We start from the raw sequence: 26,948 nt of genomic DNA, 5'->3' as shown, positions 1-26,948 counted from the left end.
GGCAGCCAGCCCTCTCCACGGATGAAACCGGCTCCGGGAAGGCGCCGCCACCCGGGGGACGCCAACTCAGCCTGGTGCGACCTACCTCGGCCAACAGTCGGGGTCCCCGGGCGGCCACTCCCGGCCGGCGCCGTCCCCTGGTGGAGCCGCTGCGCTCCCCGCCGTCCGTGCAGTCTGGCCTCGCTCAGGGCCACTCCTCTTAGCGCTGAAGCTTTACAAAATATTAATAATAAAGAAGGCGAGAAAGAAAAAAAGAAAGCCTTCATTCCCCAACTCCCAAATCAGTTTTTCAAGGGGGTGGGGCAGAAGGATTTGTTTCGAAGGCGACCCAAACTTCTGCGAGGGGCCAGCGGGGCGCTCGGCCTGGCCGGGGCACCCAGGTCCGCACTCGGGGCCGGGCACGGCGCGGGGCGCAAGCCGGGGGCGCGGGGAGCCCTCCCGCGGGGAACGGGGGGGCAGCGACGGCACTATTTGACGTGGAGCCTCCGGCTCATCCCGGCGCAGGGATACGAGGCGCACCAATGAGTTCAAATGTCAGGAAGTTTGAGGAGGGGTGAGGCGGCTCCCGGCTGGAGTATCCCTCCGCCGCCAGCTCCAGCTCTAAACCGAGCGGCTCCTCGGGCGCACTATGGCACTAGAGTAGTTCGGGGAACGCGCCTGGAATTCCGCGGCCCGCTGCGCCCCGCCCGGGACCCCGCAGCGCCGCCCGCGCCCCCCCGCAGCCCGCGGAGCCGCCCCTGCACCCCCCCCTCCCCCGCCCGCCGCCGCCGCCGCCGCCGTCTCCTCCCCGCGGCTCCGTCTGCTGCCGCCGCCGCTGCAGCCCGGCTCCGGGGCTGACAAGCAGGTGACAGAGGAGCCGGCGCGCGTGGCTACGAGTGCTCGGGAGAGCGCGGCGCGGACTGCAGCCGCCCCGGCCCTCCCGCACGACGCCGGGGCCCGGGGCCAGCGCGTCGCCGCTCCGCGCTCGCCGGGGCAGCCGGCGGCCCCAGCCGCAGCCCCCAACCCGCGGGGGCCGCGCCTCCCCGGCTCCCGGGCCGCGGCGGCGGCGGCGAGCCGGCAGGCGGGCGGGCGGGCGGGTGAGCACACTGGCCGGCGGGGCTCGCAGCGCGCCCCGCGTCCCATGGATATAGCAACAGGTCCCGAATCGCTGGAGAGGTGCTTCCCCCGCGGGCAGACGGACTGCGCTAAGATGTTGGACGGCATCAAGATGGAGGAGCACGCCCTGCGCCCCGGGCCCGCCACTCTAGGGGTGCTGCTGGGTGAGTGCGGGGTCGGAACGCCCGAGTGGTCACGGGCAGGGGACAGGAGTCTCGTTCCGAGGTGGACACAGGGTTCCAGGCCAACGGATAAAGACAGTGGTTTGCAGAACATGGGGGCGTGGGGGACACAGAGAGAAAACTCCTGGAGTGATCACCAGAGGGGCAACAGGCAGGCACGCCTAGACAGGCATCCTGAGGGGACAGAGGTATGCAGGGACACCACCTAGGAGGAGCGAGGACAGGACAGCTCCAGCCGCCACCCCCCATCCTCACCGGGCCTCAGTTCCAGAGCTGCCACTCCGGGCGAGAGGTAGGAGGCGGGTGGCAGGGGTGATGGAGGACTCAAGTAGTCAGTCACCTTGGCAAGCTTGAGAGTGGTGCCAGGTCACCTGGGAAGAGGGAGTCTCTAAGAGGGAAATGTTCCCTGGGTCAGCTAAACCACAGATTTTGGGGAGATGAGAGAGAGAAGACAACGAACGCCACCGCGGGGCGTGTCAGCCAGCGGGCGCCTAAGCCTCACCTCTCCTGTCTCGGTCCCAGCCGGCTGCCCCGCGCTGTGCTCGTTCTCATATATATTATCACCAAGCGCTCGATCTCCGGAGAAGGGGAGCGCGCAGCGCCGAGCCGAGGCTCCAGGCCCGCGGCCTCTCCGCGGCGGAGTCCGCTGACTGGGACGAACTAGCTGAGGCTGCCCGGCCCTTGGCGCGGCGGCCGGGGAAGCGCAGGCGGCGGACGGCGGTACCGGGCTGCCCTCGCCTTTGGGGCCGGAGCTGCGGGCACCGCGCGATCGGGACGCTGGGCCGGGCTGGTCGGCGCTGACGGCCCGTCTCTCGCCCTGTGCGCTGCAGGCTCCGACTGCCCGCATCCCGCCGTCTGCGAGGGCTGCCAGCGGCCCATCTCCGACCGCTTCCTGATGCGAGTCAACGAGTCGTCCTGGCACGAGGAGTGTTTGCAGTGCGCGGCGTGTCAGCAAGCCCTCACCACCAGCTGCTACTTCCGGGATCGGAAACTGTACTGCAAACAAGACTACCAACAGTAAGCGCCTCTCGTCCTTCTCCTTTCCCGCAGCCGCACGGCACTCCAGCCCGGCCGCCCCCCTGCCATGTCGGGCCAGCGTCCGCCCTGCCGCCGGCCCTGCGCGCCGCTGGGCCCGTCAGCTCCGAGAACTCCGCGGGTTGCGCGTCTCCCGGCAGGGCAGAGCCGTCCCAGCGCGTCCAGCACTGGTGGGGTAGCCAGGACCCTCCGGCAGCCCCCGTTGCCATCCTTTGTCCGGGAAACCTGCGCTGGGCCGCTCAGTCGGGGTGCGGGACAAGGCCCTGGGCCGACGAGGGGGTACGATGCTGCAGTCGTGGGACAGGGGCTGGCTTCACTGAGGCCTGCATTGGGGACCGAGAATTGATTTTTCAAACGAAAGCAGTGCTTTAGGGAGCCGGGCACTGGCGGTGTGCTTCCCCAGCCCAAAGGCAGGGTTTGTGTGGGTTTGGGATTCTTGAAGCAAGGAGGTGGAATGGCAGGGTGCAGAAGTGCCCAAGCAGCCAGGGATGCCCCCGTCCTGCCAGGCCTCCTGCTGCACTTTCAGTCCCTGATGGAGAGAAAAGGGTGTGCATTCTCCCCAAACCGTTCCATGCGGGAATTTTGCTCGTATAATTGTTGGCTGGAGAAGCTGTCTAGGAAGAGGACCTTAAGAGGTGGGAAACCACAACCTGGGTTCCCCATGGGGTGAGGAACTGGCCAAGTCAACCTTCCCCAGCAGCCCTTCTTTCTTGCCATGTGTATGTGTTGGGGCAGGATGGCTTGCTCCGCCCTGGCGGAGCCCAAGCCTCAGCGTTGAGGCCAGAAACTGGGCTGAGCCCTACCTACTGACTTTTGCGTTTAGCTGAGACTGTGGGTTTGTCTGGCAGGGGGCTCCTGGCAGATAAGAGTAGATCCAGGTTTTGGTTTTTTCCTTTTTCTTTTGACCCTCTGAGTTTTGTGCCTGACAGTGTGATTAAGAGGGAGGCAGAGAGGAGCAACACGAGGAAGAGGGGTGTGGGGATGCCCAGGGCAGCAATTTGGAGACAAGCGGGTGCCTGTGAGAACTTTCTAGCGAAGCCCAGAAAACCGTTTCAGATGGGGCTGTAGGGTGGGTAGGCTGCTCGAGTGGTTTGGGCCTCAGAGGGGGGCTGTGTGTGCCCAAGCCTCTGGGAAAAGGCTGGGCTGCCAGTGCTTGGTAGTTAAGTGCAGCCTACCTGCTCTGCCCAGGGACTGTCCCTAAATCCAGGCCCTGATGGGAAGTGGAGCAGCTTGGCCGAGACCTGGAAATAGGTGGGACTGCAGGCCAGAGCCCTTGAGAGGGCGTCGGGTTCTACTTCAGAAGTCTCCGTGTGCGCCCTACGCTAGCACCTATTCTGACGGTGCTCCCCTGCTCTGGGGGCTCAGCAGGAGCTGCTTTTTCTGCCTTGTACTTCCTGCCAGCTGGGGGGCAGTGAGAGCAGGAACTGGGACCCTGTTCAGAGTCAGCTCTTCTGTGGTCCCAGAGACCTCCCCTTCTGGACCACCCCAGGTTAGGCACACTGCCACTGCTCGTGTTTGTGCTGTGCCCCGGACTGATATGATTCTACTTCCAGGAGAAAGTGAGGCCACCGGTCAGCTCTGCCACAGGCAGGCGTACAGCAGCGTAAAGTGATGAAAGTAGTTGGGGTAGATGTGATTGGAGGCTTGGGGCTGGCCCCTCAGCAGGGCTCCCCGGCCTTAAGTCCACACACATCCTGCTGTCCTGCACCCCTCGCCTTGCTCTGTTTGCCTGACCCCGAGCGCGGTTGTGGCAGTGCCACTCCCCGCACAGCTCAGCCTGGATCACTTAACACGTGCGGGCTGGAGGCCCAGAAAACTGGAAATGGGCCTCCGAGTCATTTGTGCAAATTTTTGAAAAAAATTTTTTTTTACATTTTGTAAAGACTCTTTCCAGCCTCTTGTACATATCTGCTCACTCTCTCCTCCCCACCCCTCAGTCATTTACAGAGCTTTTCCTTAAAACAAGGAGAGGATGCCCCCTGGTTCTTCAGAGCACAGAATTGTAAAGTCACAAATGTTGAGCTAGATGATCCCTTAAAGCTGAATGGCCAACTCCCTCATTTTACAAAACAATTAAACATTAAACAGCGATTGCTTTGCCGAAAATATGTTTGTTTAAAAAAGAAAAAAGGGCGCCTAAGAGCTTTCTCCCTCAGTGCAGTTAGGGGTGTGCTGGCGGGTGAATTTTGGTTCAGGGCGAATCTCCAGCTCGAGTCTAGGTCCCGAGGGCAGCAGGCGGGCATTATTCATGCCTCTCACGGTGCCTTCCTCTTTCGCGCCCCCCCCCCTTTCTTCCAATAATGCCAATTAGGTATCTGCACTAGGCTGGCCAGTTGGGGGCTGAAGGGGGATTGTTGTTATCAAGACAATTCTGGGGACAAATACCCAGTCGGATCTCGCATCAGCTTTTCTCTGGGAGAGCCAGCGCAGAGACGCAGGCGGGGGCTCACTGGGAAGCGATGTTCTTTGCACAGTAAAAATGTATTTCACGATTTATTTTTTTCTTTGAGGATCGCAGATGCATATTTATTGCATCTGTGCGTAAATGCTTTTCAGACGAGAATCCAGGCAAGTGGGCGCAGGAACGTGCCTTCTCAATTTTGTGGAGTCTGTGCGTCAGCGGTATTGGGAAATTAACACACACCCCCGCCATAACTTTTGAAAAATGTTTCTTCGTCTTGATAGGAGTTGCCGGGCTCGGTCCTTGGAAGGAGATTGCTATTTTTATTAAGCGCCTCTTCCTCCTTTCGATTTGTTTTAGAGATCCGGGACACAGACCCAGAGGCACAGCGTTATTTTATGCACCACGGGGTGATTAATTGACGTTTGGGTGCATTTAATAGCGTTTGATAAAATCCACCCGCACGTCCTGGACCTGCAAAGCGGAGCGCAGGCCACCACGGCATTTGTGCATTTTCACGCATAACTCGAAGTCTCCTTTTTCTCAGTACGTGTTTTTCGGGGGCTCCTTCAGGGGGAAAAAAAAAATCATCGGATAGTTCTCCTATGCCCGAGCCTCTGGCCCCTCGGCAGCCCGAGCTCCTTCTCGGACAGAAAACCCGGTTAGAAACCGGGAGGAAACGCGGCCTCCAAACGCAAAATCACGAACACCTCTCTCCTTCCTTCACCGGAGAACGCATTTTTAAAAAATGACAACATAAATCCCTCTCCTCAATTTTTTTTCTTTGCCGCTTGGCCAAATAGAATTATGTAACTCTCTTTTCCTGCCGTCTGTCGCTTGTCTGGAAAGGGTTTCTATCTTTCTATCCCGAGGAGGTGGCGAATTCCGGGAGGAGGCTCCGGAAGGGGGGAGGGTCGGTGGAGAGTCCAAAAATCTGTCACAAAATGGAGCCTAATCGCTTGTAAGACAGCTCCCAGGTCTGACGACCCGAGCCTCGTCGGTGTGCGAGCCGGAGCCTGCGTGCGCCCTGCGCCTACCTCGGCGTCCCGGGCTGGCGGTGCGCTTCTGTCACCGGGCCTTCCCGGGCAGCCTCGCCTCTCTGCCGCCGAGCCCGCGCCGGTCCCCTGGGCCTCGCCTGCCCAGGTAGGATGCGCCCACTGCAGCAGGAGTGGGGCAGCGAAGCTTTGATTGAGTTTCACAAAAAGCCGTCTGAGTCCTGGGGTGATTTTTTTTTTTCTTCTTTTAAATTTACCCCAGCTGGCTGCGGCTCCAGTGGCCCAACCAGCTCTTCCCAGCACATTCCTTTCCTGGGAAGTGTTTACACCGGGAAAGGCCTTCCTGGGAGGCTCACCTCTCCTCAGAGCGGCGGGTGTGGCGCACGGGTAGAGCAAAGTCAGGCCCCAGCCTTTTCTGCCTGCTGCTTCTTCCAGTTTGGGAGACCTCCCTTAGGCCCTGCTGTAGGGTGCCAGTTACCAGCAGCATCCCCTCCACCAGTGGGTACCCCAGCTGGCATGGCCCCCATCAGACCAATTCGGAGCTGCAGACACCCCTGCCCACAGTCTGGGCCAGAGGGCCTGTCCTGGAAGTGGATGTTCTTGGAAGGAAGAGCCAGCGCTTTCCCTTATTAAAAGGCCTCCGTAGTGCTCTTCCTGGAGATCTAAGGGCTGAAAGGCTCACTCTGCCAGCCCAAGTCTGGGGACCCTCTGGCTCCTGGGAGGGCACCTCTGCATTTAACCCTAGCACCTTGGCTGTAGGCGGAAAGGTAACCAAAGGCCTTCCTGAGGTTGCAGTTCTCCGCTGCTGAACAGAGACATTATTCACAGCTGACTCCCGGCTCACCCTGTATTCCCTAGGCTCTGGGCTGGTATAGCCTAATTTGTTTGCTGGGTTTTTCTCGAGTGGGGGAAGCAGGCTGTGAGGATCTCCTCTGGGGTATGTGATTGGTGACCCTCAGCTCCCTCCTGTCTGCCCATTGGAGCCAGGCTTAGGACCACAGAGCCTTGACACCTACCTGAGCCTCTTCTGTAAAATGGGGGACATAGCCACCCGGGGGAAAGTATTCTTATAAGGATTGGAGATAACATGCCCCAAAGGACCTGGCATCTTGCCTGGCATGTTGTTAATACTCTGGAAATTATTGTTGTTACTTTATCACCGTCAGCGTGGCAAGGAATGCCTTGTCTCCAAGGCCACACACCAAACTGCCCATGGGTTCCCTGCCAAAGAGAGGGGCAGCTGGCATGCTAGGCTTGTCATAAGCCTCTGTGCAGGGAAGATGAGGGATACCCTGGGAAAACCATTCCCTTTTCCTGAGTGGGACAGTGTGAGACAGACCTGGGTTCACAGCCCAGCACTCAGTAGCTGTGTGATCTTAGTCAAGTGGCTGCCCATCTCTGAGCCCCATGTTCTCCATCAGCAAAGTAGGGGTGATGATATTTCTCAGGGTGGTTGTGAGGATTACACGAGGTACCTGGGTGGGGGTGGGGAGGTTTCAGTAAATGTTTCACACTTCATGGGATCCAGTATCCTCTCCTGCACTTCGAGAGAGGCAGAAAAGCTTCTGATTACATGAGTGAAAACAAATGCCCACTGTGCATTTGCAGGAAGGGCAGGCAGCAGGGTGGGCCTGGTGTGCTGACCTGTTTCTCCTTGGGGGTTGGAGGTTGGACTAAAGCAAAGATCCTTCCACTGGGGAACAATTGGAATCTACCTGGTCTGCATATAACTTGGAAAAGCACACAATAGTATAATTTAATATTTGGAAAACTGTTCATGCTCATTTGTTTTTGTGACTCAAATGACAGAAAATAAAGCTCAACCGACATCTCCGAGGCTGCAGGGGAGAGTCAGAAGAGGGGGTGTGTGAGGGAGAGATCCAAGGATTTGTATGTTTTTCAGATGAGAGACATCAGCCTGGGCAGTCAGGAGGCTCCTCCAGCCCAAGGAGGTATTTTTGGTCCATGAAAGCTGGCAGTGCTTCCCCAAGGAACTTCCTCTACCCTGCAGCTGTGAGGTTTTTAAAACAGAAAAGGGAAAACACACACACTCACAACCACCCAGTCCTACTTTGGCATTAGTTAGGCGGAGAGACGGAAGATACTCTCAATGACGTGAGTTATAACTTCCAATTTGTTGGACGCCACAGTCAGGCCCCAGCTTCAGGGGAGGGAAGAAGAGAGGGGTGGTCCACTCATCCAGGGAGCTCCTGTGAGCTGTCATTCAGTTGAGGGTGCAGGAGGACCCAAGGCCCTTGGCTCTCTGGCTGACCCAGCCCTCTCCAACCCCCAGATTCTGTGCTGATGGCAGCAGAGAGCAAAACCAAAATTATATACATTTATTGCCACTGCAGTCAGAAGTGGGGAGGCGGTGGTATTGAGGGGAAGGCAAGGCTGAAAACCATATTTGAAAAAGTTGATTCACGAAGGCAGAGGAAGCGAAGTGGCAGACGTTTGCCATTTCATCAACCGGCTGGTGTTCTCCATTCATGTCATAAATGTCTCCTGTCATTTGAAGCCAAAAGCAACATGATTTGGTTCCCCGGTGGCCTATAGAGTTTTTCTCCTTTTTTTTTTCTCTTTTTTTTTGTGTGTGCAGTAAATGTTTATTTGTTAATAATATACTTTAAACAGCCTAGCCTTGACCTCAAGTCGCCTGAAGCATCCATCTTCTCTCAGAAAAATCTTTCAAAGTTTGTGTAATTTTCGGGGGGAAGGTGTAACTGACAGGGCCGTGAAGGGCCAGTGTTTGCTTTAACTACTGCAGTGTTGGCAGTGGAGGGGTATAAGGGGCCACTGTGCTCCGAATGGCAACTTTCTTGAGTTTCAGTCCTGGCTGACAGCACTTCCTCGCTGCCCTTTACCTTTCCCCGGCCTGATCAGTACAAATAAATTCCTGCGTGGGCCCTTCCTTTGTTATTTCTGGGGCAATATTGTATCCATTTCTTTTTTGTTGTTTTAATGTTTATTTATTTATTTGGTTGCACCGGGTCTTAGTTGTGGCATGCATGTGGTATCTAGCTCCCCGGCCAGGGATCGAACCCAGGCCCCCTGCATTGGGAGCATGGAGTCTTAACCACTGTGCCACCAGGGAAGTCCCTGTATCCATTTCTGTTCAGCTTCTTGACGGGCAGCTGCTGGACCTGCCTGGTGGACCCCGGAGCGCTGAAGGGAGGTGGGGGAGTATAGGGGTCTGGGGGGAGGGGGCTTTGTCCCAATTGGGAGCCAGGCCCAGACCTGGACCAAGTGCGCCGGCTGATGGCGGAGCACCTGGCTGGCCTGGCACTTGGTGAACTGGGGGGGGAAAACCCGGTTCCTGGAATCTGGTTCCAGAAGAAACAAAGATGTTTGCTGCTTCCTAGCCGGCCGTGCTGTAAGAGGTTTCCTCGGGAACTGTGAGCTGGTTGCCAGCGGGGAGGGTCCTGTAGGCTGCCCAGAGCATCAGAGGTGCCCACCAGGGCTGACAGGAGTCAGGAGACCACCGAGCAGCTGGCTAGGTGCAGGAAGATGAGTGAGCGTGCTGGAACACCGTGCTGCCAGAGGTGCCTCCCCACCCCCAGGTGCCTCTGCCGGTGCTGCAGCAGCGACGATGGTGAGAGGGGAGGAGCTGGGTGTGACTGCTGTTCCCCCCTCCCGCCTCCTGCTATCCTCCAAGACTCAGTGACTGTCGTCACGTGACTCCTGAATTGCCATAGTTGCTGGGCTGGCTGGGTGTGGGCACCCGCCCAGGCCTGGAGTTGCCCGAGCCTGTGGAGATGGAGAGGACCACGGTGCTCTGGGGCCACCTCCTCTAAAAGGAGGGCCCACTGAGCGGGGCACATTTTCTCAAAGGAAACAGCAAGATTGCAATTACAGATCTGGATTGAAAATGTCTCTGGCTCCCAGTGACACAGGCCAAGGGCATTTAGGAAAGCTGGTGCCTCTTCCCAAGCTCCAGTTTCTGTCTCTGTGTAACAGGGGTGATAATCCCAATCTCACAGGGCTGCTCAGAGCAAAGTGAAACAAACCCAAAGATGCCAGCCTTCGTTCCATTCAGTCAATGTATGTTTCCTTCCTGCCTGCCTGGGAAGTAAGCCGGAGGCTCCCTGCCCGGCAGGAATGCATTGTCTGCCCTGAGTGGGAGGCCCAGAGAGTGGAGCCTCCTCAACAGGCCTCCTGGAGCAGCCTTGCCCACCCTCTCGCTCCTCACCCGGGTCTAGGCTGGTGTTTTTGAATTTTTTCCTTGCAAAAGGAATGGGGCAGGTCTGGCTGTCAGAAACTGGTCCTTGGAGGCGGGCAGCCAGCAGCCTGTGGATGGGCCCCCGTCACTCCTGAAGCACGTAAGTCCCCAATTTTCCCCAACAGATTCTTGAGCGTGGCCGGTGTAGATGTGAACGGGCAGAGCAGAGCCTCACTAAGCCCAGAGGGGCAAGCCACAGCAGTGCACCTAGAAGGAAAGGAATGGGTGTTTCTCCAGTGCCTGGATGTGCACTGACCTTTTTTGCTCTAGCTCCATGTGTAGGTGAGCAAACCCAGGCTGAGGGAGTTAAGTCACTTCCCTCAGATCCGAAGTTACTCCTGTAGCAGATTCTCCCCCCACCCGCAGCAGGTCTAACTGCCAAAGCGGATGGGAGCCACCCCCTTACTTCCGGAAGCCCCAGATTCCCACTTTGGACAGTCGTAGTGATTCTCCCTAGAGCACCCAGCGTGGAAGGGTGGGTGTGTGTGTGTGTGTGCAGGGGGTGGGGGGATCACTGCCCTTTTCCCGCCGGAACGCCCCCAGTAAGGCCAGTCCTTGCCAGAGAAGGAAAAAGGTTAGAATAACTGCCTTTCTCCGGGTAGGGAGCTTCCTTCAGCGCCCCCACCTCCGGCGCGCGGGCGGGAGGGCTCTCGGCGGTCTCCACCCGCGTTCTCCTCCAGGCCCACCTCTCGGAGGGTTCCTGCTCTTCGTTCTCCTTCACCCCCGAGTGGGGCAGCGCCGTGCACAGGCTCCTTGGCTCCCGGGCTCCTTGGTCGAGCCGCGGGCGCCAGCGGCGGTTGATGAATTTCGGTGTCACCAGGGGTTTAGCCCGGATTTGGGAACCGGGGGCTCTAATACGCGCACACGGTCCTGCCCTTTCTAAAGCGCAGCCCTTTCACCCAGCCGCTGATTTATGAAGGAATCCGATCCCGGGACGGGCTGGGCTGGAGCCGGGAGCCCGGGACCCCCGAGGCAGCCTTCGGGGCTCTTTGTCGTTGCGGGGGCCCTTGGCGGCTGCGGGTGTTCTCCTGGGCTGGACTCGGGGAGCTCTGCAGGGCGGGGCCTCCCGCGGCCCAGGAGTTCCCTCCGAGCCACTTAAACGCTCTGGAAGGGAGCAAGGCTGGCGGAGAGAGTTCGCATTTTCATTTGGAATTGAGCAAAGCCCTCGCCCCTCCCCAAGCCCTCCGATCGACCCCCTCGGGCAGGCCCCAAAGCGGCGAGATCGGGAGGTTTGTTTATCGAGGGAATAGAAAATTGAAAAAAAGAGTCTAAGACCTTTTTCCCGCCTGAGAAATGTGCAAAGTCCCTCAACTCCTGGAGGCGGCGAGGCGCCCGGAGAGCCGAGTTCCCGGCGCGGACACTGGGGCCGACCCAGCCCCCTCCCTCCGGCGCCCCCGCCGCACCACGGCGGGAGGGCGGATTTTTTTTCAGATTCGGTTTGCAGGGGGGAAATGGGGTTGTATCAATCCACAAATATTTACTCTTAACAGACTTGTATCTGTGGAGATTTCGAACAAAGACAGTTTAGGGGGATTACAAAAACCCTAAACCCCGTTTTTCTCCCGGACTTGGTGCTTTAAATGCCAATTACAGGCGAGCCATATCCAACAGCAACGGGGGGGAGGCGAGCAGGGTCCGGGGAGGGAGTGGGGGGCGAGTCCAGCCATTAAATGTAACTTTTCATTATGAAAAGGATTTCGCCGGTTTTATCTTCTAATAAGATTATGTCACGAACACAAGTACCTAGGATGGTGCTGAGTGACAGGGCTCTGTCGTTTAATCAGAGGCTGCGCCGCTCAAACCGCGGGGCCCTTTGTCCGACGGAGTGAACGACGGAAACTTGCCGTCCTAATCCCCTTATTCATGTCAAGCAGAGAAAAGAAGCCGAGCACCTTACAACCGTGTCCCCTCCACCCCTTCCGAGGGCTCAGGGAGGAGGGGGGCTCTAACCCTGGCCCCCCCCCCCCCCGCCCCGTGCCTTTCATTTCCCATCGCGCTTGGGTTTCCCGGGCCGCCAGGCGTTGCACCAAAGGTGGGGGAAGGGATTGCTTTGAAGGAGCCTCAATTGTCAGCTTCTGGAAAATGGGGCAGAGGACTCAGGATACAGAGGATACAGGTTGGTGGGGTTTTTTGCCTCCACTGATGGAGAGCACAGGCCCCATCTGACCCCTTTTCCCAGGAGAAGTGGCACTGGGTAGTGCACACCCACCATCCCCATTAAAGCAGGATTGAGAAGCAGGGAGAGGTCGAATGGAGATGCCAGCCTGGGGTCCTCGGCGGGGCGGATTTCGTTGGATCCCTGGGACTGCTGTCGCCATGCTGGTACTCCTGCGAGTTGACCATTCCCGGCCGCTCGCTGGGCCCCTTTCTTCGAGGGCGAATTCCTTTGTTCAACCCCTGCAGAAACCTGCTTCTCTGCTGGGCCAGTGGCGCCTCTATTCTCGCCACCGCCGCCGCCGCCACCCCTGTCCCACAGTGTGCAGATCTTTACTGCGGCGCTCGGGCCGCCCAGATCCAGGCAGGTCTACCAACCAGGCCCTCAAGGTCGCCTCCCTGCCCGAGCCCTGGCTGCCAGCTCCGACAACTAGAACTCCAGCCCCACAGCGGGCGCCGCAGGCGCGCACCTTTGTTGCTGGCACTCGCCTCCGGGCACCGTGGGAAGACGCGGGTGTCGAGAAGCCGCCGCGCACGACTCCGGGTCGCTGCACAGGCTGAAAAAACCAAAAGCAAAACCAACACCCAGCAAATGAAACCCGCGCACCCCCAGGGCTCCGCTACCCCCTCCAGAGGACCAGGCCGGCGACCTCCCGCCCGGCTTCTAGGATCTCAGACCCAAAGCCCCGGAGTCCACGGAGTTGGAGGGGGGACTTCGTAGGAATTTGTCTCTAATACACCCGACTCCTTGGCCTCCTTTTAAAGCTCTTAGGCTATGCTCCGGGGCAGCCTCCCGGGGACCCCAGTGCGCCCTGGGAGCGCTCCAGAGATGCCTGACTGCACGCAGTCTCCTCCCTCTCGAGCCCAGGCTCCGGGCGTGGGGAGGATCGGGCTGAAAGCAGGGTGTCACCTCGTAAAAGCGACAGGCAAGGGCTATTTTATGGGAAGGGAGAAGGGGCAGGAAGTGATGCTTCCCTCTCTGGCCACTCTGGGACAGAGAGCCCCAGGGAGGGAGCCCCATCTGGGCAGGGGACAACCAGGGGGACAGGGCAGGGTCAAAAACAGTCGGGTCTGAGGCTCTTAAGCAGGGCATGGGGACCCGCCGGAGCTGGGAAGGGGACCAACGGACCTGGGGATCCGGAGCTCACCTCCCGCCCGTGCTCTCCCGGAGCCCCCTCCGCAGTCCTGGGCTCAGCCAGCATCTCTGGCCCTTCCTTCCAGGCCGGGGGCAGGCGGGGGAGAGACTTTCTCCCTCGAAACACTTGATACCAACTTTGTTTTTTTGGCAAGAAAAATAAGCCTTGTTTGGAAAGGGGGGTTGGTGGTCGAGTGAAGGAGGGAAGGAGCGAGCCGGCGGCAGCAGAGCAAACTTTGCGGATTAGGTTTCAGCGCCTCCGCCCCACCCCCAGCCCCGCGGCGGTGATTTGTGTGCGGGGGTCTGTGACCCTGCGAGGCATCAAAAGGCCCGCGGGAACCGGCCGAGTTCAGAGGGACAGTGGGCAGAGGGGCGGCCTAAGACAACGCAGATGGTTCATATCAGCCGGGCCGGGCCAGCCTTGGGCTCGCAGCGTCTGCCCGCTAGCCTGGGCTCCTCGGCAGGGGAGAGGCCTGGGGTCTTACAGGGAGGCCAGGGCCTGAGCGGTAATAGGGGGCCAGACACGCAGCAGTCGATGGCCAGTGGGCCCCAGCTGAAAGAAGGCCAGGCGGCCAGTGACACAGTTCTTCCACCAGGCAGTCCTGACCCCATCCAGCTCAGGTGGAGCCTGACCTCCTGAGTAGCCTCGGAGAAGGGAGTGATCTTGAAAGGAGACCCTCCCGCCTCTTCCAAGAGGCCAGAATTTACCCCACCCCTGCCCTGCAGCAGCTGGGGCTCATCCAGGTCATAGTGCCCCTCCCCAAGGGACCATTTAGTAGCCTTTTTCCTCTCCAGGAGGTGCCCTGTCTTCTGCCTGCCTGCTGTGATGGGTTTGGGAAGCCTTCTTCTCTCTCTGACATTCCTTCACTCATTCATTCATTCTACCACTAATGTAGAATGCCCTTCCTCTCTCTGCACCCTTAGCCCTTCTGCCTGGCCTGGGCTAACTCCTTCCTCCCTCCTAGCTCCAAGGGAAAGCTAAGACAGAGGCTCACTCCTACCTTGGCCCAGAGCCTTGCTCTGGGGGCAGGGCCCTGTTTGGTTGGGGTGGGAGAGGTGCTTACCCACACCAGCCTTGGCTCTGAGCCTGCTGCCTCCCACCCCCAGAGCTGGAGTCCTGCTGTGGATAGCAGCATGGCCCTGGCTTCCCTACCCTGGTCTCCAGGACCTGGCTTCTCCTTTTCCTCCAGGGACCTCGGAGGACCAGGGCCACACCCACCACCAGGACCTTGGGCTGGTTTAGAATGTCCCAGCTGAAGGCCTCTTCAAGATCCTTGTAGAAATGGGAAAAGTGGGGCCCAGGTGTAGCCAGGACTTGCCCCAAATCTTAGTTGTAGCGGAACAGAAGCAGGAACCTCAGTCTGCCCTCTGCCAGGTTAGGAGTCTATGTGGCAACTCCACAATTCTTTCTAGAACCCTCTTCCAAACTCTGACTTTATCAGTGACCTAGTCTGTCCCCCTGGGCTGAGGTCACCGAGAGGGGAAGGTCCTATGATTCTGGTTCTTGAGAGGGGGTAACAGGCCTCCATGATGAAATGATTCTGCGAGCTTTCTGTATAGCATGTGGGTTTGGGAATTTTATCTTCTCAATTGGGACACTGAGGGACAAGAGCCAGGTGAGCACAGCGCCACGTCCCACCACCTCTCCATCCTCTTAGTGTCAGGCTCCCAGACCCCCTGGGCTTGGCCCTTCTTCCCTACAGCAGGTCACAGGGAGGCCAGCAGCCTGGCCAGGGCCACAGAGGGCCACTGGGCTGCCAGGACCTCTCAGGGCTCCGTCTCCCAGGGTCCCTGCCTTGGGGGAGCAGCCGACTGGGTCATCTGTGCACGGAAGACACATCTGTCCTCCACATGTTGGAGGCCGAACAGAGGACATGTGGTTTGGGACGTGTTATCTTAATCATATTTATTAACCAATCCTGAAATTAAAAAAGAGTTTGATATTGTTACAATTCGGAAAAGATCCCCAAATCTACACCGCAACGGATCAGGAGAGACTGCCAGCGACAGGCAGGTTCCTTTCAGCTGGGATCAGGACACAGCTCTGGAAGTTCTTTGAGGTGTTCTAGTGCGGTGGGATCTCTATGCTGTGAAGTAACACTTACCGCTTTCATTTTCCCAAGCAGAGATCTGAAGCAGAATTAATTACCCGTCTTGACTGATAGTTGTTCTGTTGGAGTATGGTTCTAATCCTTATTAACATTCTCTAAAGTCAGGCATGAAATATGACTTTTGCACCACACTCTTTGGCATATGTTTTTCTTTTCCAGGATATTTTTCAGGCTATCTCCGAGCCTCACTGCTGTTCATTATTTTTGCCATAGGTCTAAAGTTGCCAGCCCCAGAGCCAGTCCCGCGCTGAGCACAGCCAAGGGGGGGGGGGGAAATGACACATCTCCCCTCACAACGCAAATTGCTTCTGATTATTGAGCTTTGAATGTTTTCTTCCATCATGTTTTTATTAAAAACTCCAGCATATTTACGCTCGATGGTGTCTTCAATTAGGTTTTTTTTTTTTTTAAAGCCGGGGGTTCCCCTTTCTATAGCAGCATGTAAAGAAAATAGTTGTTATGACCGCAAAATTACCGTCCAAGCCTGGTTCTAGTAAATCTGGCCCTGCTTTGACAAGCCCAGCAGGCTGGGAGCTTTTTTTCCTAAGTGTTCCAGCTGCTGGGGAAACAGACCAGGGAGGAAGCCCACAGAAGCATCTGTTCTGCAGGGTACTCGGAGCTCCTCTCAGGAGCTAACACTTCCCAAGTTTGTGAGCTGCAGAAGGGGGCCTGGCTGCAGGGGGCTTGCTGATGGGCAGGCCCAGCCCAGACAGCACACAATAGCGGCAGCAACAGTAATAACCACAGCTGATGCTTGTTGAGGGGTTGTGGTTCCTCAGGCGCTGTTCTAAGCCCCTCACATTCTTTCCAGAGCTATGACAGGGGTACTGTTATTATTTCCATTTTCAGATAAGGCAAGAGGCACCGAGGAGATGAGTAACTTGCCCAAGGTCACACAGCTAGCAAGTGGAACTGGGATTGGAGCCCAGGCATTCTGTCAGGAGAAAACGTTCAGCAGCCCTTTGGGAGGCAGGTTGTGGCCCCTTGCTGCATTCTGTGCCCTGGTGGTGGCCTGGCCCCAGGCTAAATGTTGTTTGTTGAATGGATGCTTCATAATTAAAGGCCAGTGTTCATAGCATGCTGCCTGTGGTAAAGGTTTCAGGGGGATCAGCTCATTGAATCTTCTCACTGCCCCGTGGCAGGTATTCTTATCATCATTTCCCATTTCGCAGCCTTGACCTGAGAGGTGCAACAGTTTTCCCCAAGGTCACGCAGCTTCAGGTAGCCATAAGAGCTACCATCTGTCCTGGGCACATGTTACGTCTAGGCTCAGGGCTAAGCCCTCGGCACCCCAGACCTTAGTGAGAATTCTTAAAAGCTCTATTGTTTACCCAGATTTCCAGGTGACAGAACTGGGGCTCAGAGAGGTGAAACCACGTACCCAGGGTCACATAGCCAGTGGGGAGCTGCACCAGCATGTAGCCAGCATCTATAGGTGCCAAGACTTGACTGTTCCTCAGCCTTGAGGGGCCCGGGCTCGGGGGAGCATTGGGACCGACCTTCTTGGTGGGTCTCACTTGGGCTGAACAGCTGTCCTGGCAGTAGGTGGGGCATATTTTGGCCATGATGGGAGAAGCCTGTCTGTGACCTGCCTCATGCTGAGCGGGCATGGCATCATCCCATCCTAGCCTCCCCTTGCCGATGGGGAAACCAGGGCACAGAGAACTTAAGTGACCTGCCCTGGGTCACACAGCTAGCGAGCAGCTGAGGAGAATCACACTCCGGTGTTCCGGCTTTGAGGCGGCGTTTCTCAGAGAGACTGACTCACCATCTTCACCGTCAGCACTGTCAGCATCACGCATGACCGTCCCCGAGTGCCTTCTGAGTGCTTTGCAAACACCCAGTGACAGCAGGGCGGTTCCCAGAGGGAAGGTGCTTTTCCCAGTGTCACGCTGCAAGATACAGCCGGCCAGGGTGTGCCCTCCTGCTCTAGGCAAGGGGACAGGGGAGCAGGCCCAGCCCATGGATGGGATCCCTGCCAGCTCTCCCAGGGCTGCCTTTACTCCTGTCCTGCCTCCTGGGCTTGGGCTGCCGGTACAGCAGCTCTGGGCAGGCTCTGTCTGCCCTTTGAAGGGGACAGCCGCCTGAGCCTGTCACTTTGAACTGCAAAGGGGCCTGCGGTGAGGGCCCGGCCCCCTCCCACTTGTCCCTGCCCGCCCACCCCTCCAGGTCTGGTTCCAGTCGGCAGGCCTGGAGCCGGAGGGGCGGGCAGGGCGGCAGCCTCCCTGTGGGATGTCAGCCTGATAAGTGAGCAGCACAGACCCCTGGAGGAGGATGGAGCAGGCTGCCCACTGGTCCAGCCGTCCCACGTGGCAAGAGTTCAAGCCAGTCATTGAGGTGCCACGCTCCCACAGACATGCTCTGTTTCTGCAGAGAAACGCCTCCCCGACATCAAAGATTTAAATGAAAATAACCGTAATGATAGTAATAATAATAATAACTTATAAAAGGAAACATCTTGCCCTGGGGCACAGGGAGTGTCACGGAATCAACCACGTGCCCTGCTTGGTGACTCCTCAGTGGCAGGAAGTCAGGAGGGGTATTAGGTAAGAGACGGGTGCACCTGGGCAGCTGGTTACCATGAACCCAGCTAGGGGCCTTTTAGTTGCTCAGCCAGGTCCTGGCTAAGCTGGGCCAGGATGGGGCAGACCTGCCCTGCCCTCAGAGAGCTCCTGGGCTCAATGGGTGTCCTGGGGGTGGGGGCAGAGTTAAGTAGAAATCATGTCAGCACAGTCCCTGTGCCTGGAAATGTTGGCCTCTTCTCTGATTTTGTGACCCCAGAACTGATTCCTTGGGAGGCCGAGAACTTAACCAGACTCTTAACCAAGTAGACAGAGGAAAGATGCCAGTGCTTTGGAGCTTCAGGGTTCAGAGTTCGATCTAGGCTCTGCCACTTACTGGCTGTGTGACGCTGGGTTAGGTGCTTTCCCTGTCTGTGCCTCAGTTCCCTCAAAGTCTGTTGAGGACCAAGCACCTGCCTTAGGGTGATGATGAGATTTTAAAGGCAAAAGCAGGTGAAACGTCCTCAGGTTATGTGTGTGGCTCTTGCCGATATTGTTACTGATGCTCCCATAGTCCTTTGTGTTGGTTCTGAACAGGCATCTGGCTATGGATATACGTATCAAGCAGTCTCTTTGCCAGTGTTCACTGTGTGCACCATGCCTGGGCTAGAACAGGGCATGGCATGTAGTAGGTGCTCAGTTAGTATTGGAAGAAAGTATAGGGGACTAGCTCGTGGCTCGACTGGCTCGGCTGGATTCCAGGCTCAGCCTTTTTCTAGCTGTGTGACCCTTCTTTTAGCTGTGAACTCTAGCTGAGTTCCTCAGCTTCTCTTGTTGCTAAATCAGGGATAATCAAAACCCTAGCTTCTACGGTTGTTGTATTAAATGAGATGATGCATGCGAAGAGCCGTCCTGGTAGATGTGAGCTGTTTTTGTTATCGAGAAGGGCAACGAGCAGGGGTCTGGTTAATCATGCAAGACAGCAAGGGTCTGTGTACGGCGTTACCCTGGGCAGGTGCCTATGAGGTGAGAGGCTGGCGCCAAGGAGGATTTGGAGAGGGCATTCCAGGTAGGGGCACTGGTAGCAGGAATATTAGGGGTTAAATTGGTGGGCCGAGAAAAGTGGGCTGAGACAGTGAGTCTGACTGGAGGGACTGCCTGGGGGCTGCTGGGACTTGGGGCTGCAGAGTGGGGCGGGGGCCAGTAGCTATGCAACGGGGTTTGGATTTTATCCTGTGGGCAGGAGGGAGCCATTGAAGGTTATTGGACAGGGGAGTGACAGGACTGGAGAGGCACTTTATGGAGATGACGCTGGCAGCGTGTGCACAGGATTGGAGACTGGAGACAGGCAGGGGGAGGCTGCTGCCACCTGGGAGGTGAGGGCAGTGGAGGGGACTAGAGAGGGGACAGGTTCAAGCCAACTTGAGGAGGGAGCTCTGAGGGCCGAGGGGGGGTGGGCAAAGGGAGAGTCAGAGGGGCCTGGGGCTTGGAGCTGGGGTGACTGGAACCCCCAGGTTCTGAGCACTCTGGGCTGGACACAGCAAGGGTGAGCCACTTGGCTGGGTCCTGGCCAGGTCCAGCTTCGTGAGCAAGTTAACCGGGCCCTCCACTTAGGAGGGCTTTGCACTCGGTTTAATGCTCTGCTGTCGCCCTCGTGAAATTCTTAATATGTTTTGAACAAGTGCCCTGCGTTTTCGTTTTGCGCTGGGCTCTGCAAATCATGTAGCTAGTCCCAGTCCGCAAGTCTCAGGCTCTGGGCTCTTGGAATTGAGGCCTGGGAGGGTTCAAGCTAGAACCAGGCCTACGGGAATTAAGGAGACCTCCCTCTCTACCGTTGGCCCGAGGCTTGTTCTCAGATGGCTTCTTCCTGCTGGCTCTCAGCTTGGCCTTCAAAGCCTTCCTCAGTCAGGCCCTGCCTCTTCTCTCATTCTCTGACCTCAGCCACCAGCTCACCTGCTGTTCCCACACATCTCAGACACTTGTCCACATCTAGGTCTTACTCAAGCTGTACTGGTTGTTGCAGGATGTGTCCCTGGCCTCTGTCGTCCTATCTTCTTCTGGAGAAGTCCTCTGAAGGCCTGGCACAGGAGTCTCCAGTGTCCCAGAGTCTCCCTGGCTCTGTCCATCCCACCCCACTCCCCTTGGAGGGGAGCTCGGGTCTGTCTTGCAGTGCTTGTTAAACATGCAGATTCCTACTCCAGCTCTCAGGGTGAAGCCTATGTATCTGCATTCCCAGCTGGTCCCTGGGGTTGCCTGTGCACACGGGGGTCTGAGAACCTCTGCCCCAGGTACCCCCAAGCCTGGCACAGGGCCTGGTACTGGAGAGGTACTCCATGTCTGTCTACCAAGTGAGTGAATGAGCTGTGGTTGTCTGTCATCTCGATGCGTGCAGCCTCCCTGCGGCCCGGCCTGCTGCCTGGTGTGGAGTGGCATCAGTGGGCGACTCTAAATGGTGGTGGGATGGCAGCAAGTGTGGATCTGGAGGAGGATTGGGAGGACACCTGACCATCCTAGGGACTCTGGCCGGGCCAGGGTTCTTCCCCTCCCCCTGAAACCCCAGGCTATGGGTTGTGCCCTCTAGGAGACAGGAAGTAGGCAGAGCCCTTCCCCTCCCCCTCTTCCTAGAGGGCGGTCTGCTCCCAGTGTGGTTCTCTTTGCACACAATCATAACAGCATGATAGAGGTGAAGGGCTTTAGGTTTTATTTCTTTACACTGCATAGGCACTGAGTTAAGGACTTGAATGATTTCATTAAACCCATACAGGTCTATGAGGCAGGGTCTGTTATTATTCCCATTTCAGAGATGTGGAAACTGAGGCACAGAAAGGGGAAGCCAGCTGTCCAAAGCCACACAGCTTAGCTCAGTCTCTCCACCGTTTGGCCTCTGAGATGTCCGATCCCCCTGTGGCTCCTGTTTGTGATATCCCAGGAAAGCAAATGCCCCGTGAGTGTTTGGGGAAGAGAAGGAGAGTAGAAGGAAGCCCAGCCCACCCCCCATCCAACCGGAGGGACCCCTGCCCCAGGCAGGGCTGGGCTGGCACCACGAACCCAAGGTGAGCCGGACCATCACAGCCCGGTGTGCCTGGGGTCAGGGAGCGCAGGGGAACTCAGGGGAGGAGCAGCTGACTCTGGCAGGTGGGCTGTGAGGGGGCATCCAGAAAGCTCCGCGGTGGACCACAAGACCAGGAAAGCCTCCTTGCCCAGTGGTGACCAGACTCTGTCAAGAGGCCTGGATCGTCCAGTATCCACAGATGGCATTCCAGAATCAAAAGTGGAGCCCCTTCCATGCCAGGCCCGCGTGGGCACCGGGAAGGCCTGGGGAGCAAGACAGATGCCAGCCTTGTCCTTGGGGAGTTCATGACCCAGGGGGCAGACAGCATGGAGGAGACCCAGCCAGGCAGGCCCTGGGGAACTGAGTGGAGTGGGGTCCAACCAAGGGAAGACAAGTACAGATGCCAGGAGCAGGCCTGGCACATAGTAGGTGCTCAGGGACTGTTCCCATGACATTTTTCAGTTGTCCACCTGCTACAACAGCCCCTTTAATTAGCGCTCCAGAGGGCCAAGCCCCAGGCCCTCCCTAATGCCGTGACAGTGCTGTCTTGGATGAGGCCTTTGACCTTTCTGAACCTCAGTTTCCTTACCTGTAAAATGGGTGCAACTTTCCCTCCTCTCTAGGTCGTTGGAAAGATTAACCATAAGAGGACGTGAAGTGCTTAGCACAAAGCTCATCACTCAAAAAAAAATAGAGCAAAGAAAAATGTTTCCTTACAGCTGTTGTTGTGGTCATTTTATTAATAAGAATTCTAACAAAACAAACCACAGGAAGGCCAGTCTACCCCCTCTGAGCCCTCCAGAGACTGACTGAGCTCCTTTTCTCCCCTCCCTCCCACCTCCTCAGGGCCAGCCCCCATCTCTGCTCCCACCCCCACCCCTGCACAGGGAACAGAGGTGACTCAACTGGTCCAGACCTTGCTGGAGCTCCAGCCTCACAGGGGACAGAGCCAGGGAAAGACAGGGATGCTGAGGATAATCCTGTGAGTGGAGGGCTGTGGTGAGGGGAGGGTCCTTAGGGATGGGGCACCTGGAGTAATGCTACCTGGAGAGGTGGGAAAGCCTTTACTAAGCAGGGGACATGTGGACAGAGCTGGGAGAGGCAGGAGGGAGGCTTTCCAGGCTCAGTGAATAGTGAGGGCCAAGGCCTGGAGGCGTGGAAGGTGAAGCACAGAATCCCTCCCTCCCCTCCCCTTCCTGCCCTGTCCCTGGCTGTCCTCCCCTCAGATTAGTGAGTGCAGTTTGGCTGATTTGGTTTAAGGTCTAGCACCTGCTACATGCAAGCCTCTGGCTAAGCTTATCACATGTACCCCAGGAAGCCCAGTGACACACCTGCGAGGTAGGTGTGATTGTCATTCCCATTTTACAGGCAAAGAGACTGAGGCCCAGAAGTGGTGGGCGACTTGCCCAAGACCACACGGCTGCATCACAACCGGGTCTGACTCCAGCCTCTGGCCCTCCCCCATCCCTTCCACTCCCCTTCTAGTCAACTGCTTGTCATCCACTCGCTCATTGCCCACGCCTGTCATGTCACATGCGGAACAGGCACGACCTCCTGGGGCTCATACACAGACGAGGGTGTGTGGACTCTTGGGACTGGGGAGATTGGGAGCAGGTACAGGCGGAGGTGGACACAAGAAGTTTTTGAAAACCCACTTGCAATCAGAGGAGATGCTGGGGCGAGGGCGCTCCAGGCTGAGGGGGCTGCTTGGACAGAGGCAGAGAGGCTGGCAAGCCCCGACCACACTAATAATTCTGTACACATTGCTGATGACATGACCCCATCAAAACCTCGGAGGGGGCTTCCCTGGTGGCGCAGTGGTTGAGAGTCCACCTGCCGATGCAGGGGACACGGGTTCGTGCCCCGGTCCGAGAAGATCCCACATGCTGCGGAGCGGCTGGGCGCGTGAGCCATGGCCGCTGAGCCTGCGCGTCCGGAGCCTGTGCTCCGCGACGGGAGAGGCCACAACAGTGAGAGGCCCGCGTACCGCAAAAAACACAAAAACAAAACCAGCCTTGGAGGTTCAAAGGAATAAGTGTGTGTTTCAGAGCCTGGTGGTCCTGATCTTGGTCGCATTCCTTTCTGCCGTTTAACTGCCGTTTCTTTACCTATAAATTGGGCAATCCAAAAACCCAGATCAGGATTTTCAGCAAATGAAGAAATGGTAACTGCTATTTTTAAAGTAATAATAATAACAGTAATAACAATAATAATGACAATAAAAGTCTCTGAAGTTACAGCTGAGGAAACTGGAGCTCAGAGAGTTCTAAGTGGCTGCCCTGAGGTCACCCAGCTGGGAAGTGGGTGGTTTGGACTCAGGCCTGGGGGCTGTACCTCTTGGTGTGGTGGGTTGCTGCCTCCCCCCGAAAGGAGGGGAGGAGAGCCCAAGGCCTGATTTGAACCCAGGCAGTCTGAGCCAGCACCTGCCCTGTGGGCTGCCAGCCCTTCGGTGGTGGACAGTGGGAGGCATTTCACTCCCTCGGCCCAGGAATGGGTGCGGGGCAAGAGGAGCTTGGAAAGGCTCTGATGGAGGAAGAGTGGGACGTGGTAGACCCTGGAGACAGGGCTTCTCTCCCAGACTAGGGGGTGTGGAGGAGGGCTTCCCGGAGGAAGAGCTGTCTGCACTGAGAGCAGAGGGATTATCCAGGTAAAGGGGGAGGGGAGCAGCTTTGGGCAGGGAGGACAGCATGTGCCAGGGCCTGGAGGTGGGCCGTGCTGGGGGCACAGGGAGAGGTCAGGTCACAAAGGCTATTAAAGGCCGTGCTAGGAGTCTGGCCTTTACTGGGGGGCCGCTGGAAGCCATGCAAGGATTCTAGGAGGGCAGTGTCATGGTCAGATTTGAATGAGGAAATTTACTCTATGGCTGCGTGGTTTGCAGGGGGAGCAGGGTGAGGCCCGAGAGGAAGCTGTGGACATAGGGAGGGGGCCCTGTAAGGCCGTGTTCAGGTGTGCACACTGAATGCAGATGCTGTAAGCACAGATGGCCACGGGCATCTGCATGGGTGTCAAGAGACCTGAGCTCCATGAGGGGAACTCGGTGAATATGTGGTGACACGTGTCAGTAGGCACCAGGCATCCACGTCTGTGTGTACATGTACCTGGCATTCATCTGTGTGAGTCCGTCAGTGATGGTGGTACGTCCCTGTGTGTTTTCAAGGCTATTTGTGTATGTGCACACATGACAGCTTGTGAGGTGGCAGCTCTCTGTCCAACTGTGCTGCCTGAGAGAGCCCCAGACAGCCTTGGGCCAGCTGGTGGGACCGGCCCAGCCTGGGTAGATACCACCTGGTCTTGACACCCCATCCCTGGCCAGAGGCTGTCAGCTCCGCCTCCGCTTAGCTTTAGTGCCATGTCATCTATCAAGGGGTTATCGCTGCTGTAAATCGTCCCGAGCAGTTTGATCGCCACAGTACCTGCCTGGCTCCCTGCGGCTGAGCTGATGGCAGGCGGGTGGCGGGCGGTGGGCGCAGCGCTCTGGCACAGGCAGCATCTGGAGAGGCAAGCTCGGAGCCTCCTCGGGGACCCTGGCTTATTCTCCTACATCTGAATGCCAGTGCATACGGCGGGCCGGCAGTGGGAAGGGACACGCCTGTGTGTGTGTGTGTGTGTGTGTGTGTGCGCGCGCGCGCGCGTGTGTGTGTGTGTGTCCCTGCATGTGCTGCTGTGCGTCTGGGCGTGCTGTGCGTCTGGGCGTGCTGTGTGCCTGCACGTCGTCCTGTGTGCCCGTGACAGTGTGCCTACCCGTCACCGTGTCACTGAGCTCAGGTCTCAGGGTGCACACACGTTTGTACCTGTCTGCCTGTGCCTGTGTGTGTCAGCGTGGGAGGGCATGCTGCCACGAGTGTGTCTCCGTGTGTGTGTGTGGACATGGGTAATTCCATGGCGGGTGGTGTGTGCACGTGTCACATGGGGGGATGCCGTGTGTAGGTGTGGGTGTTGGCCACAGCGGGCTGATATGGCAGGACACAGGGAGGGCGTACACACATGTCAGTGAGGGCACTGCGTGTGTGTGTGTCTGTGTGTGTTTGGACACAGGGATTGGGTGCGATGGGTGGAGCGGCAGATGGCCCCTCCTGGTGTGTGACGTCCATGGCCACAGCTCTAAGAGCCCAGCCCAGGTTTTGGCAAGAATTTCCTCTCACTTTTGCCAGGGTCAGGAGGGTGGAGGGTGGGGTGTGATGACGGATGGTGCTCCGGCAGCGCCCTCCTCACTCCCCTCCCAGCTGGGAATAGTGGGCAGCTCCTCTCAGGCCCCTTCCTCCTCTTCCTCTCTCCCTCCTCTCTCTTCTCAGGTGCTGGGCCCAGGCTTAGCTCCCGGGCCAAAGGTGTGGATACCGGGACACCCTCCCCGGAGGTCAGACCCAGACCCTGGGCGGAGACAGACACTCCCCCCTCCTGTTCCATGGCCCTGCCTGGGGGTCTACTTTGGGTCTGTGGTCAAGGAGCCTCATCAGGGTGCCCAGGCTGGGGCCTCAGGGCCTGGAAACACAGGGAAAGGGGTCAAACGGCACAGGGCCGGGGCAGGGGGCAGGTGCCTGGAAGCCCAAGGAGCCCCCAGCCCAGGTGAGCCCCTGCTGGTGTCCCTGGCAGGTGGGTCACGGCAGGTGCACTCCAGTGGATGTGCCCCAACTGGTGTGTGTCCTCACAGGTGTGCCCCAGCCTGTGGCCCCCAACAGGTGTGACCGAGTTTCCCCAGGAGGAGCGAGCGGAGCCAGCCTCTGGGCCCGTGGGGCGAGTGGCTGAGCCTCTAGGGCTCCCAGTACCCACCCACGGCCCGGAGGCCAGGGCCCTCCCACCGCTGCCACTGCCCCACCGGCAGCCTGGCCACCCCAGGGACGTGACCCTGACCCCACCCGGCCCCCCACGTCCCAGCTCAGGGGCTCACAAAGGGAGAGGAGGGAAGAGAAAAATCGCAGAGATTTGTCTTGTCTGGGGCTGACAGCGGAGCGAGTGATTGCCAGGCCCGCTTGGCAGTTTTTAATCATTTTATCTCTGTTCTCGGCTCTCCGGGGAGACAGCCAGTGCTTAGCAGTCTGCTCAGAAAGACCTCAGGGCGCGTGGCGCAGCGGCGGCTCCGAGCTCCCATTATTAGCTGTGCTCTTCGGAGCGCGCTCCGATCTCTCCCGGGGGAGCCGGTGAAAAATTAACACGGGCCAGCGGCGCGGGCGCCCGATGTAACTGTAATTACTCCATTGATATTCCTCACACAATAGCGCTGTCATCAGTCATTTACATAAACTTTCTCTCCGCAAAGACGGGCGGAGGTGCCTAATCCTATTGGGTGCTTCCACTGCATGCATTATACATGGCAGGGGGCCCCTAGGTGCGAGGGGAGGGGAGAGATCCGGGGAGGAGAGAGGGGAGGGGAGGGGAAAGAGAGTTGGGAGGATCATTGGAGAGGAAAGGAATGAGGAGAGGAAGGGACTAGGAGAGGCCGGGAGGAGAGGAGGGGAAGGGAGAGATGGTTGGAAAAGAGGAGTGGAGAGGAGAGAACCAGGAGGGGCGCTAGGGGAGAGCAAAGGGCCGTCTGGGCGGAGTGGGGGCCAGAGCCAGGAGCCACCCTGCGGAGGGCGGGGTCCCCGTGGGCTGGAGCCCAGCGGGGCTGGGGTCCTGCTTTACCCGATGAGGGTTCCCCTGAATCCGGGGCCGGCCCACCAGGTTTGGGCAAGGGAGGCTCCTCTGTTGCGGGGGAGGGAGGGCAGGTGAACCCGATCCTCCGAGGGCCCCCAGCAAAGCCTTGCCCCAGATTCAGGGACCATCCCCCACTCTTACCCACCCGGAGGGCCAAGCCCTAAACCCTGCCGGGCATGTGGCTCAGGCTGGAGGCTCTTCAGCTCCTAAGGAGTTAAAACCTCCCTGGAAATTACCCCTGTAATGACCTAATTAAAGACTTGGGGGGGGAGGGGACACCTACTCCAGGGTGAAAGCTAATAACACCCACCCAACAATAATAATCCTGGTGGAGCCCCCCCCCCATTTTTGCTATAGCCTCAGCCCGCTTCCGACCACCTCACTTGACCCCCTCCTCTGGTCCGCCCTGGTCTGGGGCGGGCCAGGGGCTGAGCCCC

The 26,948-nt window shown here is 57.9% G+C and overlaps 1 protein-coding gene across 2 annotated transcripts in view; it reads left to right on the top strand.

Moving 5' to 3' along the window:
- Nucleotides 1–1,120: 1,120 nt before the first annotated feature.
- Nucleotides 1,121–26,948, top strand: part of LMX1B (LIM homeobox transcription factor 1 beta) — a gene marked incomplete at both ends in the record, with an annotated part of 79,443 nt that continues 53,615 nt past the window's right edge. For both annotated transcript variants that reach the window (XM_082656119.1, XM_082656118.1), the window contains 2 exons: nucleotides 1,121–1,259; nucleotides 2,108–2,294. In XM_082656119.1, coding sequence (XP_082512245.1) covers nucleotides 1,121–1,259; nucleotides 2,108–2,294 — 326 coding nt within the window. The remainder of the gene's footprint in view (nucleotides 1,260–2,107; nucleotides 2,295–26,948) is intronic.

This window comes from Grampus griseus (genome assembly GCF_964374135.1).
Source record: "Grampus griseus genome assembly, chromosome: 6".
Lineage (NCBI taxonomy): Eukaryota > Metazoa > Chordata > Mammalia > Artiodactyla > Delphinidae > Grampus > Grampus griseus.
The sequence above is the reverse complement of the archived record's forward strand: the minus strand, read 5'-3'. Positions and strand labels throughout refer to the sequence as shown.